The sequence below is a fragment of the Phaethon aethereus genome (assembly GCF_964289735.1).
Source record: "Phaethon aethereus genome assembly, chromosome: 2".
Classification (NCBI taxonomy): Eukaryota; Metazoa; Chordata; class Aves; order Phaethontiformes; family Phaethontidae; genus Phaethon; species Phaethon aethereus.
Window position 1 is genome coordinate 49,691,746 of NC_138582.1, and position 15,706 is coordinate 49,707,451.

At 41.0% G+C, this 15,706-nt stretch overlaps 1 protein-coding gene across 1 annotated transcript in view; it reads left to right on the forward strand.

The window, feature by feature from the left end:
- Positions 1-1,690, forward strand: part of TRAPPC8 (trafficking protein particle complex subunit 8) — a gene marked incomplete at its 3' end in the record, with an annotated part of 55,080 nt that extends 53,390 nt beyond the window's left edge. The window contains exons 30-31 of the mRNA XM_081996831.1: positions 653-742; positions 1,456-1,690. Coding sequence (XP_081852957.1) covers positions 653-742; positions 1,456-1,690 — 325 coding nt within the window. The remainder of the gene's footprint in view (positions 1-652; positions 743-1,455) is intronic.
- Between the last annotated feature and the right edge of the window lie 14,016 nt (positions 1,691-15,706).

The following is a 15,706-nucleotide window of genomic DNA, read 5'->3' on the forward strand; positions in this document are numbered from 1 at the left end:
ACATAGAGCTGTCTCACCTGCAGCAGTTTGTGTACCTGCCTGTGAATATCTTGGGGTCTTTCTTGCTGCAGCATTATTTATAAAAACAATCATACTAAGTGTGAACAAGCAGAATATCAACTAACTGTATTAGTTTTATTCAGGGTAAAGGCTTAAATTAACTCTAAATGTGTATGTGCTGTCTGTTCCATTTGGCACTGTTCTGGCTAATACTTTAGACCAGATGCCAGCAATACCTCTACGGGAGACGGTGCAGAAGGAAAGTATGTAGACAAAATGTGCTGAACAATGGTTCAGAGAGTGGCATAGCGGATGATGTTATCCCATTCTGAAATGTCTCTTGTCATAACAGTAGATTTCCTGTAACCTAAGGTATTATTTATGCTTTTGCTAGTCTTTCTCAGCTGGATGAAGGAAGGTGGTAACTTCATTAGCTCAACTGAGCCAATGCCGTTTGTCTCAATAGCTTTTATTATAGGAAACTCTAGTCATGTAAGTGATTATATTGCTATGTACACTGACTGTTGCATAATAGATAACTGCATGTTAATTTTATATTACTTTAAATTTATTTTAACTGTTAAAGAGTATAATTAAGACCATCCAGAGGAAGACTGTTTTCCTTTACTATAGAACTATTTCCTCTTTGCAGCCTGTGTCTGGTACCTGTCACTCTCCTACTTTCCAATTGTTCCCAGGCTGTTGTAGATGTAATGATTGATTTGCGGCATAAAACAACAAGGTAATGTGTGAATGTTAATAAAACAATATTTTCCAAGAATGCTTCCTAATTTTGGGGAGTCTTGTAATGTTTTAACTGTATTAGATATCTAGAATAGGATTTCTTCAATAGTGGATTCTTGGAAAGAATGCAAGGTGATAAAGGCTTCATACAGTCAAATGGGACTCTTCAGTCAGTGCTCTAATTTTACTTTGCTTCTGACTATTGCCAAGACAAGACTCTCGAATAGTTAAACTCAGCAGATCGTTTCTAGGAAAGTGGAAATGCTTTTGAACTAGTGAAATATGACCATCAGCAACCTTACTTAATTAAACATGTTGTTAGGTTTTAATTTTAAAAATATCAAGTAATTTGTAGGAAACAACTTTTGAAGTTTAAACAAGTACTTTCTCTTGCAATTCGGCTTAGTATAAAATGTCATAGAACCTTAAGTATTTTTAAGGCTTCCCCTAGTTTATCAGCTGATTCTTATGACTGGCTTTTTGCATAGAATTGTAGTATTATGTGTGAAAATATTAACACTGAAGAAACGTTTTGTGAATGGTTTCTAAAAGTTTTACTAAGGATTCTGTGGGGGAGAGAATTTGGTACCATGATATACCATCTGAAATTGTTGCATTCTGAAATCTTGGGAAAACTTGGGGTTGAGGGAATCGTGTAAACTGGTATGTATGCTTCAAATTCGGAGAAATAACTGTTACCTTCTTTTTCAGCCCAGAAGCACTAGAAGTCCATGGATCTTTTACATGGCTTGGACAAACACAGTACAAGCTTCAACTTAAGAGCCAGGAGGTCTATAGCTTGCAGCTGAAAGCTTGCTTTGTTCATACAGGTGTCTATAATCTTGGAACCCCCAGAGTATTTGCCAAGCTAGTGGACCAAGTTACTTTGTTTGAAACGAGTCAGCAGAATTCCATGCCTGCACTGATTATTATCAATAACATCTGACCGCTTCCTGAAAAAAGTCACACTAAAAGACAAAATAAATGGGATTCTTTTCTTATATTGCTGGTTGGCATTTTGCTGCAGTTTTCGGAAATAGCACCTCAAACATCTAACTTGTTACTAAAGATTGTGTAGGAAAGAAAATAGCAAAATATTCAGATATGTCAATTTGTTTCTCAATGCAACGCACGCTGGACTGAAAATACGTTTATCCTTTTATAATATATTTCTTCTCTGGTAATTAAAATATTCATAACACAAAATACTCTTTAACGCCAAATCTGAACGTATTTATGTCCTATGCCCTGTCAAAAAAGCAGCTTGACTGCTGTTACAACTTCCAGCATGGTATGTTAATATTTGTGGCTGTATTAGGGTATGGTTCAGGAAGAAACCGTCATTGGCTTTTTCCTGTCTGAAGCCATTAGTCATGATAAATCCCAACCTTACTGTGAAGTTCAATAAGGTGTCTCCAATCTGTTTCTGTTTCTCAGTTCCTTAGTTTAAAATTTTGTTCTGAGTTTTCATGTTTATGGAAACTGGTAACCTTTCAAGGTTAACATACAAGTCCCACCTAAGGTATTTAAATAATTTCTTCAACCAGTTTGAGTATTTTTCTCACTCATCTCAATGCAGAATGCACTATTTCACAACCATGAGATTGTCATTTAAATTGTCACTTGCTTTATTATGTAACTATAACAATTGATCTGTTTTAAAAAAAAATCTACTCAAGATTTTCAAGAAATGTATTATATTTATAACAAATGTACTGTAAATAGAATAAAACATACACCATATTCACTGTATGGACTTACAGCCTTTTTTTCTTTCCTTTTTATACAGCTGCAGCAATCTACAGGTGCTGATATTGTGTATATATATTCTGTACTGTCTTCATTCTGGCCTTCTTTGCTCAGGTGAAGTTCCTGTCCTGTTGCCACATGTAGTGTTGACGTATGTTGGAACTTGTAGATACTGCTGCATTTGCCTTTTGAGTTCTTATCCAGTGTTGCCATGTACAACTCCCAGAATTCAGGTGTCTGGGAAGTCTCAATTACTTGCTACATGCTGGGGATTTTTAATTTGAGCAATAGCTGCTGAACATAGAGAAGGCTGTGTGAAGCAATCAAGTGCAGTAAAACCAGTTAGGAGTTACGGTTTATGATGGGTTAGCTCAGTAAAAGGGAAATTGAGCACCTAAAAAAACCTAAGACTTGTGATGGTCTGTTTGGTCTTGTGGCTGAAGGTAATTCCTTCGCAGGACAACACTGACTTATGAAACAGTACATCTGCCTTCAGATGCATATTTTTCTTCTTAGACAAGGTTTCCTAGTTTACTGTATTCAGTACAACTGTATGACTATCTCCAGGTCTTAAAATTTCCTGAGAAGTCTTAGAACCCATTCACAGCACATGATGTTTTGTAGTCATACTTAAAATGACTGTGGATCATGTTGATTTATCAACAGAATAGTTGAGTATTATCTAACAATATATTGCTTTTGGGGGTGAGGGTTTTTTTTCTGCTCTTGGGCAGATTGGAAGACTAATCTTCTAAATAATTCTTGGTGTTGTAGCCTTATGTGATGTCATCAGTTGTCTTTCCATCTTGGCGCACTTTCAGGGAAAGATAAGTCATTATTGATGCCATTCAGCTGTCCAGCAGTAGACCACAATGTTCTAAGTCACAGTTGGTGTATTTTTAAGACTTCTTCAAATACTCCAGTTGCACAAGTCACATTATTCTGGTAGAGGATGTTTCCACAAGAGTTTTGTGAGATATGGGTCAGACATTTAACTGCTTTTTTCAGCCTGTCAGGAGAAACTGGTAAGAAATAGCGTCTCCTGTGATTTGGAAGTTGCGCTCCTGTAAAGAGTAGGCTTGACTAACTATCAGGCTGTGCTGTCGTGGTGACTGGTGTATTACTTGTCAATAATCCTAACGTTCAGATTAAGTAAACCAACAAATGGTGAGCTAATGATGCAGAAAGAAGCTAGAAGAGCTGGAGTGTTTTATTCAGCATGGGTAAAATTAGCAGCAGCTTCAGTATGCAGTTTTGAGATGTTTTTCTGTTTGTGTATCTGGACACGAATTTTTTTGTATGTGTACCAAGTATTCACAAAGAGTTCTTGACAATGCAAAGCTCAGCAGGATAGGCTATCAGCCCTATAAATAAGCCAGACTTTGATTTTGTTGTAGACACAATATCACGTAGCTAAAAAAATCCACCCCAAACAAACTACATTTTTTCTTTCTCTTCACGCTTAAGTGGAATTGCCCATTTTATTTTCTTTCCTTATGTGGTGATTACCAAAATACTGAAGTTTAACTTGTCCTAGTCTAAGACAATTCACTGAAAAGCAGTATCCGTGATTCTAACTTCTAAAGCTTGGCATGCTGTTACAGAAGACTGCTGTCGTGCTGTGTCCAAGGAATGACTTTATTTTGTAACCATTAAAATGCTTTATTTCCAAATTGATGCTGGTTCTTTCATGGTGTGTTGCTTCTGATGCAAATTATGCTGTGTAAAAAGCATGGAGCTGTTCAAAATTTAGTCATGGGCATATCAACAGAAGTTTATTATGTGATTGCTTAGGTGAGGAGCTAGCATAGATTGAGCTAAACCTGACTCCTTAATGAATTCTCACATGGAAAAGTATGTGTGCCCATGTGTGGTCCCCCAGAGATGATGAAAAACAATTGCATTGAAGTGAAAATTATCTGGTCTTGCTATTGAGCAAGTAAGTATCTCTGCAAAGGCTGAAACTGCTACTTGCACAACAATACTCCTCCAGAAGAATCCTGCTGTAAGGTTCAAGAGCATCCTAATGTGTCTGTCACAGCAGTATTACAGCTCAGAGTAGATCAAAATAGCGCATCTTACTTTGAGATAGCTAGAAAAAGCCCTCAAAAATTACTAGATCCAGAGGATCTTTGTTTTTAGGAATCTAATGAATTTTCATTTTTTACTACTTCTGTGGCATAGAGCCATGAAACTTGCCAAGCTGGGGTTTTTGGTGAAAAGCAAAATGCCCGGCTTCATTCTGGGCATGGTGGGGGAACTTGAGAATAATTTAGTCTCATACTACATAAACCAGAAATAATTCCATACATTAGTAGACTGCTTAAAAAAAAAAATAGACTTTTTATTTGAACTGTGTCACTAACAAACTTGCTCCTGAAACGAGGTGAATTCTGACATCGATTTCACACTTGAAGGCCCTACTCCCTCCTTTGCTATGGGAATTCAGGTGGTTCTAGGCTTCTGTGCCAAAAATTGATGAAGTGCTGCATTGGCACATTACTATTTTGTGCAGTGCAAATCTGGAATTTATTATAGTGTCTTCAGTATGCTGTGAATGTGCTATAGAAAGCATGCAACATTTATGGAGGCATAGTTGCAAATGGAGAGAATATGAATCCGCGCAGCTGATGACTTCTACACTTTACATCACTTAAGTTTGAGAGTGAATTCTAATGTTTGAATCCATTGTGTATAAGAATAAATCACATAGTATGGCAGCTAAATGGTTTATATACATGCTACTTGTACTTTCTGTAGTAATTCAGCCAGCCTGTTCTGTTTCTAACTCTCTCCTATAAAACAGCAAAAATAATCTTTCTTTAGTTTTCCTGTGCACATTGAAGTAGGATGACTAATAATTCATATATTTGTAGTTTGCTTACAGAATTTGTATATGTTCATTACTATATGTGACTTGGGGAAGTATCTAGTGGTGGTGTACTTGTATAAACTGTCACATCTCCAAAGTACTTATAATTAAAGGTGCTTAAGAATATTAGTGAAGAATGCCACCTGGAGGTAATAGATGTGAACAGGTGGCTGAATGGTATAAAAAATTCAGCTTAATTTGCTTTCAGAGTTCTGCCTGACACTATCTGACAAGGGTGCTGAGAAAGCTGCCTGTCATGAGGAGTTTAAGAGGGAATGCAGAAAGTGCTCAGAGGGAACAGGCCGAGTGTGTCTCATGAGAGAGCAATAGGAAACTTGGCCACTGGGGGGGGAAGGAGGAAGAGAGGAGCGGAGTTGGGCAGAGCTTTCCAAGTGAACACTAAGGGCCTTCACCCTTGTAATGAAAAATAAGGATGATGTCCAGATGGTGCCTGAGGGCAGAGTGATTACTGAGGGAATGAACTCAACTACTTAATTTTTTAATTAAGAGGACCAAAACCTGGCTTTTAAAAAGATGATGGCTGTCATTTGGGCAAACGCTAGTGAAAGCAGGTAAGCTTGGCAGAAAGATTACAAAGGAAGGGGCAGGTTTAGAGAAACTGGGGGGAAAGGAGAGGGATGGGATCTCACAGTTTGAAACCAGACAAAAAGGAAGAAACTGAGCAGGGCAGCACAAGGGCAAGCCCTGGGAGACAACAGGCAGTACCCATTCACAAAAAGTGTTTTAAAGTCTGTCAGCATCTTGAAGCTCCATTTAATTTGTTGTCCAGGCTGTCAAGCACAAATTCTGGCTGGTGGTTACTAAAAGAGATGAAACCTATAATTATTTTGTGGGCGAACAAAGACTGCTTTTAACGACTTCTACAATTAAACTGGCTGCTGGCATTGCTTCTGCCATACCCAGAATCTCCTATGTAAGCTTTACAAGGAGGCTTTATTTTGTGCTTTGCTTATAATGTGAAGGGAGGTTTCTTTTATTCCTCTTACTGTTACATGAGATGATTATTGGTGTTATAGCAAGGTCCTGTGCCTTTTCTGGTCACAAGCATCAATCCCCATCTACCTTCTCAAAAATGGTAGAAATCATGCTAAATGTAGTATTCTTCTTGAATTGTATACTTTATTCTAAAAAAATTTTTAGAGGGACTGGTTATGCTGATATAGCTGTGGACTTTTCCGAACTTGTTGCCTCATCTTAACTTTTAGACTAATCTCTTGTTTGGAAGTTTGGACATAATTGGTCTTTGTCACAAAGCCTGGATTGATACTGAATTAGTAAGAAATCCTCTGAAGACCACTTAATTTAAAAGCTGTGTCCCAAAATTAAATTTAAAAGCTGTCATGTTTCTGAAATGGGAAAGACTTTTAAACTCTCTACAGTGAAACAAGTAGGACTAGCGACTTAGACTTAGTGAAAAATTTAGAATGAAAGATCAGGAAAAAAATGTAAAATGTTCTTCTCCTTTTTCAATTTCAAAATAATAAAACTTTAACTTTCTAATTAGAAAAAGGACATTGAGCTAGTTTCCTATTTTCTCCATCACATTCTCGTAACAGCAAAATTTTCCTAAATAAAAGGGAACTTTTTCAGATTCCCCAGAGATTTTCAAAAATTCTACTCAAAATACTTTAAGTTCTGCATCTCACTTTTTAGAGTGATAAATGAGATAGGAAGTATAGTTCGTGGGAAAAGCGCCATAGACATACGCTGAGAAGGTTATGAATAAATCACAATAACTCTGAAATATATCTACTACAATGGCTTTAAAGATATATAGACCATTATAGGGAGGGAAAATGATATTATTGTTATCTCCGTCAAGAATCTGATACATGACTGAGGGCCATTTTAATTCAAGTCCATTCGTATCCTTCCAGCTCATGTAGTTTCTTCTGGTCCATGCAGTATTTGGATCTGGAGGTTCCTGTTCCTCTAGCAAAGAAATCCAGTTTTGAGGTTGAGAGATGCAGTTGACATCATGCACAGTCAAAAGATAATCATAATTATGCATTCCCTTTATTTCAAACAGCACAAATTCAGCAGGGACATGTTCCTGAAATGTATTGTTTTCCCATAACGCAAAAATTGGGACCCAAGGATTTTTATGACATACCAGAAGATGACATTCCAGATTTGTAAAGTTGTATTTGATCTGTTGATCATCCTGCTGTATATGTTTTCTGGTGAGAAAGTATAAGCTGCATAGTTTATGGCTGTTAGCATAACTGAAATTATTTCTCAGTGCTGCTTCCTGAATGCAGCCTTTGTAACAGGCTGTTACATTTTCTACAAATCTGATGTGCTTTGTAGGTGGGCAGGACACTACAAGAAGCGCAGTCAGGGGAGGCACATCAATACAACAGATAGGGTTGTCAGGGGTGTCCACAGTGACAGTAGTCATCTCTCGGTCACCTACACTGTCACAGAAGTCAGCATCTGCAAACTCAGAGAAATACTGCTGCTTCGGAACTGTGTGCAAGAGGTATTTGGTGTTTCCATAGTCTGTAAATCCCACTTCAATTACATACTCACTGAAAACTGTCACATGAGGATTGCTCACTGTCATCAAGGGTGTGGACCTTTTGCCTGGCTTGGGCACAGGCATGGCCTCCAAAGGCAAACTTTCATGCATGTCAATGTAATAATCTTGTTTTGGAAGTCTTCTATGAGGATTTCCACAGTGTAGGACTGCTGAGATCTCCAGCCTGCGAACTGCAAGCTGAGCTTGCATTTATTGAAGTCATACAGCTGACTGAAATTGTTAATCTGATTAGCACATATTTAGAATGAAAGATCAGGAAAAAAAATGAAAAATGATCTCCTTTTTCAATTTCAAAATAATAAAACTTTAACTTTCTAATTAGAAAAAGGACATTGAGCTAGTTTCCTATTTTCTCCATCACATTCTCATAACAGCAACAATAAAATTTTCCTAAGTAAAAGGGAACTTCTCCAGATTCTCCAGAGACTTTCAAAAGTTCCATTCAAAACACTTTAAGTTCTGCATCTCACTTTTTAGAGTGGTAAATCACAGATCTACCAGCATAGCCAGGGCTGAGTAAAGTCAGCCACCCTTTCTTCAATGAGCATCACTGTTTTTCAAATCTATGCTCACATCCGTGGCAATGTGCACCACGCTAGTGACCCAGCCGATGCTGCTGTGGCAGAGGTGTCTGTCCTGGGTCAGGACTACAATCTGGGAGCTGCTAGCAGTCACAAGTGAGGAACCGCTATCAGAGAAGGTAGTACTTTGAAAGGTCTCCAAGGGCATGGCAGTCACTTCTTCCATCGTCAAACCATTGCTAGCAGATATAATTAAAGTATCTATTGTCCAGAGGATGATGAAACCCTGCAAGGCAAGATTCCGGATACTCCAAAGTTTAGCAGGGCCTTTGAGCAGTAGGTAGAAGGTGATAGAGCTGTGGTTAGACATATGGTTGTTTCAGTACTGCTGTATCTGAAATAGGCCCCTGCTGCCTTCCTGGCTCCACCCTCTCTGCTTCTGTGGACCAGCAGGCCAGTCACAGCACAGGAGATGAAATTGTAGGCCCCGTGCAGCAGTCCTTGCTCTCTTGTACTGGTCTCAATGCGTGTAATCGTGTAACCCCCGTACCATGAAAAGAGGTGGCTGTCGGAGACTGAGCGCCTGGTGTTGTGAGGAAAAAGGGTCCAGCTGAGCTCCTTGCACTGGGGAGCACTGCACTTCTGTGTAGAAGCGATGGGTGTCTGAGAGTGTGGACATGGGGGACATGACTCCCGCTGGTGGGATGTACCTGTTGAGGCTCTTGAAATACACATAGGCCTGGCTGTTGACCGCCATTGAGAGCCCATCCTTGCATGTGAAGGCAACTGTGCTGATAATGGCTTCCTTGCCCTCAGGCTTTTCTGGGCTAGAAAGCGGGGAAAGGCTGCTCTCAAAGCATCCAGGTTGATTAAAACTTCTTTCCCGAGATACGTGGCCGCCTTTGGCTCCCGCCCACTGGGGCCATGCCCCTCACAGGGGTGCTGCAGGACCATGGACCTGCCACCGCCGTGGCTCACGTGGGTGCCTCTTTCTGGCTTCGCATCGTGGCCAAAACGTGTTGAGTATGCCAGCCGTGCATGGCTGCAACCCAAGCCAACGCTGCGGTCCCACAAGCAGAGCCACAGACACAGCTTGGCCACCAGCACCTGCCAGGGCTGAGGCGCCATGTCCCTGTCGGCTGAGGGCTGCTCGGAAGGGCTGGGACCGGCGGTGGCAGTTGGGGTGGGGCTGGGGCTTCTACATGGCAGTTAGCCCACTCCCCCCGTCAGAGAGGCGTTTCTGCTAACGGTCGCGGAGGGCAAAGGCGGGGGAAGCGACGGTGACTGCCCTGGGTGCTGCCAAGGGGCCGGCCACAGCGAAGAGTGAGGTGCCTTCAAAGGGGTCATCTTCAGCAGGTAGGTTTCCTCACTGACCTCTGCCATGGTCTGAGCACAGCGAAGACATTTTTGTTAAGCTGTTGCCCTGTACAGCTTCATTGCTGGGCGGTGGCCGGCAGGCTTTTTCAATGTGAAATTAAATTTGCATAAACATGTGATCCAAGCCTAGGTTTGAGCACAGCTTTCGCTGTCCCCTTGCAGGACAGGTGCTAATGGCAGGTGCTGGGGCTCTGTGTCCCGCCTCTCACCAGGTGACCTGGGGCGCGCCCCTCGTGTTGGCTGGGGCCCAGAAGGCAGCAGCACCGTGTGCCAGCAGGCCCTGCCTTTTGATCGCATCCGGTGTCCGGGTAGCGCAAGGGAGCCGGTACGGCTTAGAGGCCTAGGGCGTGATTTTACATTGATTATTGAGGGGGGAGGGAGGCGAACGCCCTACAACCACACTTTTTTACTGGGGCTTACCATGTTACCAGCTCTCCTTCAACCATCTGAAGCTTAAGCCTTGTCCAAATTAAGCACCGGCTGTCGCCATTAGTCGCGCAGAGGCTGTTGGCAGTCCTTGGCAGGGTGGGGTGTTCCTCCCTCCAGCAGCACCGGGGCAGTGCTGCAGCAGCCAGAGGGGACAAGGATGGCATTGCACAACCCCCTGGATGTGGGAGGTGGGAGATGCTACAGGAGCACTGTACACCCCTCTATATCTGCAAAACTTTTCTCTCTGACACTGAAAAATGTAGGTAGTGGTTCTGTCACGTTGCTACTTCTCACGTCTTTTCTTATAGTAGTGGTAAGTTGGAAGATTGCTCGATTCTGCTATTGCCTACTGTGTTCACTAAGCATTTTATCAACAGCTTTGTGAGATTTATCTGTGTTGTCGTTGGTATTGAATACTTGTCTCAGGTGCCATGGGAAATACATAGAAATTGCGCTGCTGAATACGGTGGATGCAAATTTATCCAAATTAAACAAGTTGAGCACTGCTGCCATCTAGTGCTTTTTGCTTCTAAATATCTTTTCTTCTGTCTCATCAGTAGGTGAACATCACTTTTTTTTCTTCAGAGCTGGATACTGGACCTGCTGGCACCTCCAAGCCAGCTACAGGAGATACTGTGGGATCTAGGAGTCTCTCAGTCAGCCTCTGTGTGTGAGACAACTGAAGGAGTTGGACCAGGAGGTCCAGGTCTGCTGTGGTAGAGACTGTGGGGTCTGGAGGTCAACCAAGAGACCCATCTGTCTGTCTCTGTACGCAGAGCAACTGGAGATGAGAGGATCTAAGGGTCAGCTCCTGGGTGGACTGAGTGTCCAAGGCCAGATATTGGAGCGATCCACGGGGGGCGGGGGGGATGTCCGTATGTGTTGGTGTGAGCAATAGGGCTCCTGTGTACGAGCAACTGGAGTATGGTTGTGGGCATTGGGTGCTCATCTGCCTAGATGCCTGCAGCTGAGGGAAACCAAGGATCCAAGGGCCAGCTACTGGGTAAACCAAGTATCTAAAGACACTTGCTGTGGTATCCATAGTGTCCCTCTGGGGGTGTATGTAGGGGCCAGCTACTGGGCAGTCTAAGTGTGTGAGGCCAATTGCTGGAGGGATCCACACTGTATGTATTTCCCACTAGCAGACCTTCATCCTGATCTGCCGTTTGTGTTTGTGTGACTGTTATGTTGTCCTTCTGTTTTGATCTGTGGAGCTGGCCATGTGTAATATGGATTATACACACGCGCCCATGCGTGTGCCTATTGGGAAAATGTGCTCAACCTCACTACTGTCTGAAGCTGACAACATGGAGCTGCAGCAGCCTTGCCTCTATCAGGACAGATTCAGCAACTCCTAATGTCATTTCTGTATCATTCAGCTTCAGGTGAAAGAAGCGGGGGGGGAAATAATGTAGGGAGAGCTCAGTTCTATAATTAGAAACTTATCAATAGAAGTGTTGGAGATCTATTTCTGTTCCACTGAGTCCTTACACAGAAAGCCAAATAGCATTCTCTGTTATCCTTCATCTCATAGGTCATAGATAAATATTGCTAACTCTATGGATTCAAGACTTGAAGCCAACAAAGGAAATGAGCACCAATTCACTTTCAGTTTTGACTATGAGTAGTTTTTGCTCGGATACAAATTCGCTAGTGACTTGTGCCTCAAAACATCGACTTTTCTGTAATGATGAGGATTATGCGTTCCCTGGTTAATATGCTTTTAAAAACTTCAGTCATAGATTTGTTTACTAAGTAGCTTGGGACTCTTCCTGGAATTATATGTCTTCCCTCTGGACAGGGAAGGTCCCCAAACTATGTCTATAAGTATAATTTCTTGATGTTTGGGAAAAGTTCTTAGTATTAGGAAGTGATACAATTTCTTAAAATATAAACTCAACAGCACTTTGATTTGACTTTTGAGGTAGGGTTTTGCTAAGTTCAGCAGCAGAATACAAAGGTTCAAAGTAACCCACAGTTACTTATGTTGTGTGTTACTCCAGAAGGAATGCACAAAATGCCAATATAAAAATGGAAGAATTTAGTGTTTGGATTTGTTGACAGAGTTCCTGTTCAATAGAAGTAAACGCAATACCCACGGCCTGTGTGGGTCCCACTGCATAGGTTGTATTTTGAGCTGTTATCAAATAGATATCTTTCCATGTGTAACACAGAGCCATTTATGTATAGCATGTTTGTTAATATTAAAAGGTAAATATAATGAATTATTTTAGGTTGTGAGAAGCATTCTGTCAAAGTGCTAGAGTGAGTGGAAAATACCTATGCCTTGGGGAGGAGGATAGTGTATAAATAGTATGATGAAAATGAAAAAAAATTTTTTTGATGGCTTTCATTATCTAAACATGAGGTCTCAATAGCTATATAACACGAGGAAACTCAGTAATATACCAAAGCTTTCTCACTGATCTAAAGTAAGTTTTCCCTCCACTGCTGAACAACAAAATCAATATTTCTATTATTATTCAGCTGTAAAATGCAAGAATGGCTGCCTTACTGAAAGCAGCCACCGTGCTGGTGAGACTGCTTGGAGAAGAATGGGATCATATGTGGTACAGTCATGACTACGCTCCCCCCACTAATGGGGACAGAATTTCCCTTCAACTTAGTTCCCAAAGACAGTCATGAAATATAAAACCAGGCTTTCACCTTTACTCAAAAGATGTAATTTTAAAGCTCATTATCTACTTCAGCATCTACTGTGATATAGACACGTCAATACTAAAGTGTCATCTAGTCCAGGTATCAAAAGCCAGGTCTCTGAATTGGAATGGATACAGTGGAGACTCTCGGATGCTTTTCATTGTTCTGCTCTTACTCCAGTGAGGTATGGGATTATTTCTCAGTATATTAAAATATATAGATTCCTTCAGTAATGGAAATCCACTGAGGGAACTTCAGCCTTTCTTCATATGCACATTGCCATTATTTCAGTCACTTGAAATCTTAATGTTTCCTGTCTTTTCAAAATTACGCTTGAACAATTTCATAGACAAAATTACTTCTGTAGACTAAAAACTAGACTGGAACAGAAGATAATAATTTTCTCAACATTTCTATTTTTAAAACCATGAATGCCGATTAAACATATTCCAGGACTGAGTGATTTCCTGATCCCGTTTAAATCAAGATTTATTTATTATGCATTTCTATTAGTTTACAGGAGTAAATCATTGATTTGTAAAATGTCACTCGGCTAATGACTTCTGCTAATTGTTTTAATGGTAGCTGAAAAGTGAAAAATTAACGTGGTTTAAAAAATGTTGCTTATAGACTGTAGCAGTGTATAAATCAATTCAGCTGATGCTTGCAAATGTTATTCCTTTGAGTTTTCCTCTTCTTAAGTTAGAATAGATGTGGTGTTCTCCTCCTGATAATTGTGGTGTAGTTACTTGCTCTGTTTCCTCCAGGATGATGAAAATTCTGCTCAGAAAAAAGACTTTATGTCATGGTTTAACCCCAGCCAGCAGCTAAGCACCACACAGCTGCTCGCTCACTCCTCCTTGGTGGGGTGGGGAGAGAATTGGAAGGGTAAGAGTGAGAAAACTCATGGTTTGAGATAAAGACAGTTTAATAGGGAAAGCAAAAGCCACGCACACAAGCAAAGCAAAACCAGGAATACATTCACCACTCCCCATGGTCAGGCAAGGGTTCAGCCATCTCCAGGGAAGCAGGGCTCTGTCACACGTAACCTTTACTTGGGAAGATAAATGCCATAACTCCAAACACCCCCCACTTCCTTCCTCTTCCAACAGCTTTATATACTGAGTATGACATCATATGATGTGAAATATCCCTTTGGTCAGTTGGGATCAGCTGTCCCAGCTGTGTCCCTTCTGAACTTCTTGTGCACCCCCAGCCTACTCGCTGGTGGGGTGGAGTGGGAAGCAGCAAAGGCCTTGACTCTGTGTAAGCCCTGCTCAGCAATAACAGAAACAACCCTGTATTATCAACAGTTTTCGGCACAAATCCAAAACATAGCCCCAGGTTAGCTACTATGGAGAAAATTAACTCTATCCCAGCCAAAACTAGCATACTGTAACTGTAAATTTTTACTTACTGAAGGAAATAACTTAGTGATAGTCTTTAAACAAGTACCTCATGATCCCTAGGTATTTTGGAGCCCTAGGATGAAAGAGGTATTTCTGTATGTTGAGGAGGCTGCAGAGGAAGTAACAGCCATTTCTGACCAAGAAAATAAATACTTCTTGAAATTCACAGGGATAAGATTTCTTTCTTCCTTTCCTTGTGAAGATACCATCAGGTAATATGCCCAGCTTTCCCCCCTCTCCCTGCAGATGCTACTCTTAGGCTCATGCCAGAGAGAGAGAATGTGGCTGGGACATGGGCTCTGCTTCTTGTAGTTGCTGACACCCAGGGTGATATAAATAACATTTGCTGCTGCAGCTAAAGCCTGAACTCTTGGACCCAAATGATAATTTCAGACTCTCAGCTTTTTGTAATATGCACTGCTAGCTCTCATGATGTCAGGGAAACACTTGATCTGAGTGTACCGAAAGCTCTGTGGCCATAAGACAAGTTTAAAAAATAAAAATAAAAAATTTCCCTTCCTATTGCAATGCCATGGGCAACTGAAGGAAGTTACTGGAGAAAGGAAAGGGCAGCGGCAGCCCAGAGCACTCTGGCTCTGCTTGGGAGGAACAGCAGGAGGCCTATGTGGGAAGGCTACCCCGGAAAGTTTTCCTGCTGTGACAGAGCTGATTGAACGCATCGGTTGAGTTAAGGGGACAAGGCTCAGGAATCCCAGCTAACGCCGTTTTTCATCTCAACATCTGTCCTTAAGAATCACAGTTTTTTATTCTCCAGACCACAGAGGGGAGACGTCACTGTCTTAGAGGTTCATGTTCTGTTTCTGGCTGCTTTTCAAATCCACTCTCTTCATTTGTAGGTCAAACAAGCCCTAAGCATTCTGGATGAATTGTATCCTCAGCTACTAAAAACACAATTAAATTTAATTATTCTTTTATAGATGCAAATTAGAGCAGAATGTTTCTTTAACTTATTGAAATGCCATTTAGAAATACAGTATTTTTAGAGTACTATGTAGAACTGTTCAATAACAGACCTCTAAAACATTACAAGGAGATACGAAACATTTTATCGTTGTTTGTCACCACATTTTTTCTTACCACGTAAGAATTTTTTTCACTGCAAGGCAGAGTTCGGAGAACATGAGTGGGTGGTGAACATACTCCTCAGAAACGTTTTCTTTTCTTCTGTCCAAGATAATACTATAGTTTTGTTCGCTATGTTACGAAGCTGGCTCCTGGCTTGAATTTTTCTGAAGACTTGGTAGGTATCTTCAGTATTTTACAGTATCCTTTCTGAGGGTGTGAAGCTTGACCTTGATGAAGATTGCTATGAAAATACATTAATTTTCTTAGCATTGAGACATTCCCATTAAAAATGGGA